The sequence below is a fragment of the Octopus sinensis genome, linkage group LG9 (assembly GCF_006345805.1).
Source record: "Octopus sinensis linkage group LG9, ASM634580v1, whole genome shotgun sequence".
Classification (NCBI taxonomy): Eukaryota; Metazoa; Mollusca; class Cephalopoda; order Octopoda; family Octopodidae; genus Octopus; species Octopus sinensis.
In genome coordinates, this window is record NC_043005.1 from 99,129,081 (window position 1) to 99,137,848 (window position 8,768).

The window sequence follows — 8,768 nt, forward strand, 5'->3', positions numbered from 1 at the left end:
TGTCCTTCATAAGCCTTTCTACTATAGGCACAAGGCTTGAAATTTGGTGGGAGGGGGTCAGTCGATTACATGGACTCCAGTACACAGCTAGTACTTAATTTATCAACCCTGAAAGGATGTAAGGCAAAGTTGACCTAGGCGGAATTTGAACTCAGAAGTAAAGTCAGATGAAATACCGCTTAGCATTTAGTCTGGTGTTCTGACGATTCTGCCAGCTTGCCACCTTGTTGTTCTTCATAATGATAAGCAACCTGTTTAATCACTTGCACTGCAACAGGCAGAGTTATGTACCTTATTAGTTGTAATATTTTTCTGCTATAGGTGCCATAAGACCTGAAATTTTAATGAATAACATTGACTTCAGTATTTGACTGGTACTTTATTTTACCAATGCTCTAAGGATGTAAGGCAAAGTTGACCTTGGTGGAATTTGAGCTCAGAAATGCTGTGCTGATGATTTTGCCAGCCCGCCCACTGCCTTATTAGTAGTTTGTAATATTGGTTACAAATTTTGGCACAAGGCCAGCAATTTCAAGGGAGGAGTCTAGTTAATAATATCAACCCCAGAGCTCAACTGATACTTATTTTACAGTTCTCTATTTAAGAGTTGAGGAATTTTGTACATTATTTACATTATTTACAATTAACAGATATTTGTCTTCATGTTGTTTGTTGTTAACACAACGTTTTGGCTGATATACCCTCCAGCCTTCTTCAAGTGTCTTGGGGAAATTTCAAACCTGGGTTCTCATTCCTAAGGTATTTTTCAATATTATTATTATTGTTAGTGCTTGGAATTAAACTCAGAATCTTGAGGTTAGTGACCTGCGCTCTTAACCACTATGGTACTTATTTTATTGACCATGAATGGATAAAAGGCAAAGTTGACTTTGGCAGAATTTGAACTCAGAATATGAAGATGGACAAAATTTCACTAAGCATTTTGCCTGGCGTGCTAACAATTCTGCCAGCTCACTGACTTTAGTTGTTGTAATATCAAAATTTTAATTCATATGGTTAGTTGTCCAGCATTAGACATTGCACTCATCATACAACACATTTTTAAAGGCAAGCAGTGTGTATGTTTGATTAGCTTATAGGCACAACAACACAGTGGCTCTAGCAGTAGTCATTAAATTTACAATAACAAGGTTAGTAGTAGTAGTAGTAGCTCAGCACCATAACACCTCAATATTCTTTGAGAAATAATCAAAGAATACCAACATCCCAAAGCTATATTTAAACCCAAACACAATTATGAAAGTTTTCACATAAACAAAACATTGACACACCATCTGAACAACTAAGAAACAATAAATCTCTTTGCTTATATCAATAAATAAACAGTTTCATATAAACACAAAAAACAATTATCTGTGTTCAATTGAAGAAGTACAACCTTGTCACAACATCTTTTATCAGCATCATCATCACTTCTGTTATCATTGTTATTGTAATTATCTTTTCTTTTTTTCTCTTCTTTGAGATCAAATGTTGGGTAATTGATAAATTAGGAAAGAAATCAGGCTTTATTTCATAGCAGTCCCTGATGTGAATCTAGATAGTCTTGTTTAATCTTTTATTTTATATTTAATATATTTCAGTTTTCAGCTCTTTCAATAACATTTTCTTCTTCTTAAGGCCTTTTTCTGAAGAATTTAATTTCTGTTTTGATTTTTGCTTGGATATTTATTTGCATATAATATTTAAAGTTTGATGTTTTAGTGAGCTTTCAGCTGAATGGAAGGATTGCCTGATATGGTTTGAAATTTGAAAATTATACATATTGTCAATTTTTGTGACACATCAAAAAAGAATGTAATGGTGAAGGTATGAGGTATGGGTATAACATCTGAATTATTAAATATTCTTCTTTGAGGAAGGTGGCTGGTTGAACACGTTTGGTAATGTTACACAAAATGACTAGCAGCATCTAGTTTCCTGAATTGTAATTATGAGTTCAAACTCTCACCAGGCATTATTTTGTCTTACATATAGGTGTGACTAAGTGGTGAAACAAATTAAATACCAGTAAAATACTAGGGTCAGGTTAATAAAAACTCTCTTGTTCTGAACAAAAATCAAAAGCAAAATTATGATTTGAAATTCTCTTCCCTGTAAGAGTGCACAGATAGATTGAGGTACTTACAGCCAACTCAAAATGAGAAGAGGAAATGTTCGCAAGAAACAAGAATTCTCCAAAACTGACAAAATTAAGGAAAAGACAATTTGATTGTCTAGAGACCAGAACAGCTGAACACATACCCTTTTACTTGTTTCAGTCATTTGACTGTGGCCATGCTGGAGCATCGCCTTTAGTCGAGCAAATCGCCCCCAGGACTTATTCTTGTAAGCCTAGTACTTATTCTATCGGTCTCTTTTGCTAAACACTAAGTTACGGGGACATAAACACACCAGCATCGGTTATCAAGCGATGTTGGGGGGACAAACACAGACACACAAACATATCCACACACATACATACATACATATATATATATATATATATATTTCGTACAAGCTACGACGAATTCTACGGTTGGCTATCGAGTTTGTAATGTTATGTTTTTCTCTTATATTTCTTGAGTTTGTTGCACTGACGAACATAGAATGCATATTCTGCATTAAATGCGAAATCACATGTGATATGTAACTGAATTCTTTTTTAAAATGATGTGTTTTGAAGTTTTGCATTCGGTAAAATTTTGTTTATTTTTAGTAGTTTTGACCGCATTGGTCCCTCTTAGCGTGTTGGTATCTACGAATAGTAGTACCCTCAATATAATATAAATGAATATTTTCAAAGAGGAAGAATTTACGGATTTTTTCTCTTACGAGGTTTTTCACGCTGACTACTGATAATTTCTTTTAAAGATTTTATCCTCAATTGTTAATATATATATATATATACATATATGCGACGGGCTTCTTTCAGTTTCCGTCTATCAAATCCACTCACAAGGCTTTGGTCGGCCTGAGGCTATAGTAGAAGACACTTGCCCAAGGTGCCACACAGTGGGACTGAACCTGGAACCATGTGGTTGGTAAGCAAGCTACTTACTACACAGCCACTCCTATTCAGAACAAGATGAGGACAGATGTTTTTCCGTCTATTGACAATATTAGTACAGCAGTTTTTCACCTTTGACTTCAATGGATGTAAGCCATTGTATGAATAGAAGGGTTTTCTCACATTAGTGATATGTTCCTCTTCATGGACTCTATTACATTTCAATAAGCTAGTGAGTTACAGTGAATATACCAGAAAGCCTGAATTAGTGACAGAGGGAAAATACAGACTATTGTGGTAATTCTATGTCAACTAACAAAGCCATCAGTTTTCAGCTCTTGTGATAATAACATATTGCAGATAATATGGGATTATTTCAGTTGGATGTTATGATAAATATATTTAAACAAAATACAAATACTGGAAAAGAAATATCAGTTCTCCATAAATCTAACAACAAAAATTTAAGTAAATATCCAGCGTGCAAAAATAAAGTCCTTCCTTCCCTTCGATATAATGTAAACACTTACTTCAACACAGATATGGTAAATATAGGACAATTTTAAATGTGCTACTTTATCGAAGAGCAATTTCTAGAAAAAATACCTCAAACATGTGCTGTGTTGTGTGTGTGTGTGTGTCTGTGCTTACGCATGCACACTTGTATGAAACAAACACATTTGGAGAAAGAGACCGTCACCTCCTCCACTAAAAACCTACCAAAACAAATGGAAGTTTAATAATGATTGTGAAGTGTGTATTAAGGAGACAACAATTTTATTCTGGTCTTCTCTAGGATTACAGAAATCTTTCTTGTGAATTATGGTTATTAGGTAAAAGGAGATTTCATTGTAGACTTTTAGATATCACAATTTTTTTATACATATTTCTCACTTACTCGGAAAGTAACCCTATATTTCTTATCCCTTTTCCTAATTACTCCTTTACTACTCCATTTGTTCAATTTTTATTTTTTTGCTTTTCTTCTATTTCCCCATCTCACATTTTCCCCCTTTTACAAACCATCTGCTTTTTACTTCCTCATCCCTCACTTTCTTTTCTCTTGCCCAGTTTACTTCTCATCCCTTTCCCTACTCCATCTCTTCCTTCACACTTCATCCCTATACTCTTCTTTAACTTTTATGCATGTATACAAGGGGCTGCTGAAAAGTCCCTGGCTTTGAGTAAAAGCAAATACAGGAAGGTCAGTTAATCGTGATTTTATTCTGCATATTTCCCTGTCAGATTCACTCACTTACTGCGGCAGTCTTTCAGTTTTTCTGAGCCCTTTGGAAGAACTCAGAATGTTGGGCCTCCAATCAGGAACTTTTCAGCACCCACTCCTATGTATATATGTATGTTTTTCTAAGCCCTGTAAAAGAACTTGGAAGGTTGGGCCTCCAACCAGCCCTTTCACGTTACCCTTAAAGCCAGCAACTTTTCAGCACCCCCTTGTGTATGTGTTATACATGTGTGTACATGTAACTAAGTAGTCCTCCTATTTCCCTTGCTTCACTAAATGGAATTGTATTTTTAAATCCTCCACCCTTCTCCAGTGCTTCTGGTTTTGTTTTATCATTTCAGAATTAAATGGAATGTTCTAGTTAAAAAGTTTAGAATTTAAATAACTTTTGGACATCAAATATTTCTGTGGAAACTGGAATAGAAATGGAAAGTTGAAAATTATAAGAAAAAACAAATACACACAAGCACACACACACACACACTACATACATACACACTACTTACAAATGCACACACACACATACACACACAATCTGTAAAAATCAAGAAAGTTTCATTCAATTGCAATGTTTGTGTGTGATTATGTGTTTGCATATGCTCATGTTTGTGTGTGTAAATATGAACACATACATCTGATTTAGTGTGCATAAGAATATTTATTCAATATGTGTGTGAATGCCTACCGACATACATACATACATACACACATAGACATTCAATGTGTGTATATTGTATAAAATCCAAATGAAGTTGTTTCACTCACTGATAAAAGCAAATAAAATAAAATTTATTTTGATTTCACTGAATATTATTATTATTATTATTGTTGTTATTAGTCGTCTTTTACTGCTATTATTACTATTATTATTATTATTAGTTTTATTGTACTGTTCTCTATGTCTTCGGCCCTTGTGGCCAATAAAAGAAATCGTTATTATTTATTTATATGTGTTTAATTTTGGTGATGTTTTTTTTCTTATTTTCTTTCATTTCTTGCCATTAATCATCAAATCAAATCAATTCTGAATGTCATTTATGTTTGTATATCAAAGAATTCTTCTTCTTCTACTTCTTTCTTTTTCTTTGTTTTCATTTTTGTTCTTCTTCCCAATTCTGTGTTATTGGAATCCATGCGTGGAGAAACTGCAAGTAAATGCAATATGTAAGATTATCTACACAAATAATATATGTATACACACATATATATACATACATATATATATATATATATATATATATATATAATATGAGTGTGTGTGTATGTGTGTATTTTCATGAGTATACACACACACACACACAAACATATTAAACTCAGTTATACACACAGCAGATATACATGAATGAACTTTTCAATACATGAATGATTTTTGTTTATAAATGTGTGTGTGTAGTGGAGAATGGGGAGCAAGAGACACTCAGTTGTGTGCTTGTGTGTGACTACATATGTGTGTGTATATGTGTGTGTCTGTGTGTGTGTGTGTGTGAATGTATATGTATGTATGTGAGAGAAAGACATTGATGTGTGCATGTGAGTATGAAAAATTTACATGTTTCTCTGTCTGTGTGTGTTTTTGTCTATTTAACTATTTCATATTTTCCTAAAGTAGTGTACAGTCAGGTAGAAAGGTGGAGCTAGTTTGCTATAGTGATGTGATTGTGTAACAGAAAAGATGATGGTGGTGGTGGCAGTGATGGTGGTGTTGATACAACAGATAGCATGTGTATGATGGTGGCGATATAATGAAATGGAAGAGAGGTGGAAGGTAGGAAAAGAGAAAGATTATCGCAGGATAAAGTAGTAAAGGAAGAAATCAGAGGAAGTGAGAGGATAAGGAGAAACCGAGGAACATACAAGGGCAGAGAGAGAGAGAGAGAGAATTGTTTAACCTTATGTGAGCTCTGATCAAACAGATCTTGAATCAAAAGACATTCCAGCCATGACTATCTTTTCTTTTCGTTCACATTACCCAGTTTATTTATGGTTTTTAAAGATGGTAGTGTGACTACGAAGAGGTGAAGGGTTCACATAGAGAACACCTAATTGTCATGTCAGCAGAATGGAAAAGTGAAGAATGGATGAATATAGAATAAAAGAGGTTTTTTCATTCTATTCCTTTCCTTAATTTTCAATCTGAATTTTTGAATTACTAGCTTATTGCTGGGGTATCTGTCCTGTATTGGGACATCCATCACTAAGTCAGAACAATTTAGTCCTAAGCAGCATGTATGGCTACATGTTACGAAATATCATTTTCTTTGAAACTCAAAGAATTCACATTGCATTCTTTTATTCTTTTATTTGTATCAGTCATTTGACTGTGGCCATACTGGAGCACCACCTTTCGTTGAACAAATCGACCCCAGCACTTATTCTTTGTAAGCCTAGTACTTATCCTATCAGTCTCTTTTGCCGAACTGCTAAGTTATGGGGGACATAAGCACACCATCATTGGTTGTCAAGCGATGGTGGGGGAGGGGGACAGACACACAAATGCACACACACACACACATATGTTTACAATGGAGTTCTTTCAGTTTCCATCTACCAAATCTACTCACAAGGCTTTGGTCGGCCCGAGGCTATAGCAGAAGACACTTGCCCAAGGTGCTACATAGTCAGCCTGAACATGGAACCATGTGGTTGGTAAGCAAACTACTTACCACACAGCCACTCCTGTGCATATGCCTAAACGAAGTGTGTGTGCTTGTTTGTGAACATTCAAATGTGTACTGAAAATATCTTTAAAGCTTTTTTTATTTAACATTATGGTGGCTCTGGCATCTGAACTGAAGCATTCTTCGTTGATTTCCTTTGTGAATTTTGGAAAGCTAATCAATTAAGTTAGAGTTGTTGACAAAAGACATTTGCATGAGAGATGAGCCTCCTCCACCTCATTAAAATTTGATCTCAGAATTTAGAAGAACAGAACAAAACGCAGAAATATATCTCGTCCAGTTTCTAGACTGTACCATTGCCATTACTGATAATACTATCACCACCACTGCCACCACCACTATCCCTCTGCCACCGCCGCTGCCACCACCACCACCAAACCATCACCTCAACCACAACCACTAACACCACCACCTCCACCACTGCCTCCACCTCCACCACCACTGCCACCGCCGCCACCGCCACCAATGCCTCTGCTGCTGCCATCACTGCCACCACCAAACCATCACCTCAACCACCACCACTAACACCACCACCACCACCACCACCACCACCCAGTGCTCATCCATGGCAGAACAATATCTCACCAGTTGTTTCAAGATTGGTAACAGACTCTATTTCACTCACTGAAGAGGATTCATAATGTAGATACATGCCCAGAGTTATCATCTCACTGCTAATGATCAAACTCAGAGATTTCCATATTTAACTTATGAAATTAATTTAAAATGCCAGAGTAAACAAATAAATAATACAATCACATTCACATATAAAGGACTGAAGTGGGATTTGCCAAGAAGAAGCCTGGCATTTTAACAAGTGTATATATTTACACCCACCCATACAAACATACATACAACTTTCTGAGTGACACTCTGTGTGTGTGTGTATGTGTGAGTATACTTGTGTGTGTGTGTGTGCACATGTATGTGTGTGCATGTATATGTGTGTGTGAGTGTGTGAATGTATGTGTGTATGTATTGAGTAAAGTGCTCAATGAAATAAAACAATTTTAATTTCAGAGCAATGATATCATAAATGCTTATTAATGAAATGATATATGGCAAATAAAGCAATAGATATGTGGGTGAGTGTGTTTCAAAATGTGTGTGTCTGTGTATTAAATGCATATGTATTATGTATAAATTCCCTGGACAAGGATTCAAGATTCTTGTAGAGATACATCTGTAAATTATACACATGCACAATGTTGTCAGTTGTGGCAATGTTACGGTGGAATAAAACCAGTAACCATATACTACATCTCTTTGGCTGTTGATGATGGCACTGTATGTATGTATAATTTATCTACACAACTCTGCTAGGGACATGAATTAATTTCCAGGAAAATATATAAAGGCGACAAAGGTGATTTTCTTCTGCCTTCCTATGTGTATTTCTTTTACGTTTTTGTTTTTACAAAATGCAATCTTGTTGGAATCTTAGAACTTAAAGAACAGGTAAAAATACTAAAATTTTAACAGGAGTGGCTGTGTGGTAAGTAGCTTGCTTACCAACCACATGGTTCTGGGTTCAGTCCCACTGCGTGGCACCTTGGGCAAGTGTCTTCTACTATAGCCTTGGGCCGACCAAAGCCTTGTGAGTGGATTTGGTAGATGAAAACTGAAAAGAAGCCTGTCGTATATGTGTATATGTATATATATGTATGTGTGTGTGTTTGTGCGTCTGTGTTTGTCTACCCAACATTGCTTGACAACTGATGCTGGTATGTTTAAGTTCCCGTAACTTAGTGGTTCGGCAAAAGAGACCAATAGAATAAGTACTAGGCTTACAAAGAATAAGTCCTGGGGTTGATTTGTTTGACTAAAGGTGGTGCTC

The 8,768-nt window shown here is 35.6% G+C and overlaps 1 protein-coding gene across 1 annotated transcript in view; it reads right to left on the reverse strand.

Moving 5' to 3' along the window:
• Window positions 1–5,347: 5,347 nt before the first annotated feature.
• The window catches only part of LOC115215495 (cytosolic carboxypeptidase 6-like), a 184,566-nt gene continuing 181,145 nt past the window's right edge, over window positions 5,348–8,768 (reverse strand). The window contains exon 4 of the mRNA XM_036506207.1: window positions 5,348–5,398. Within this exon, the coding sequence (XP_036362100.1) occupies window positions 5,374–5,398 (25 nt within the window). The 3' untranslated portion in view covers window positions 5,348–5,373. The remainder of the gene's footprint in view (window positions 5,399–8,768) is intronic.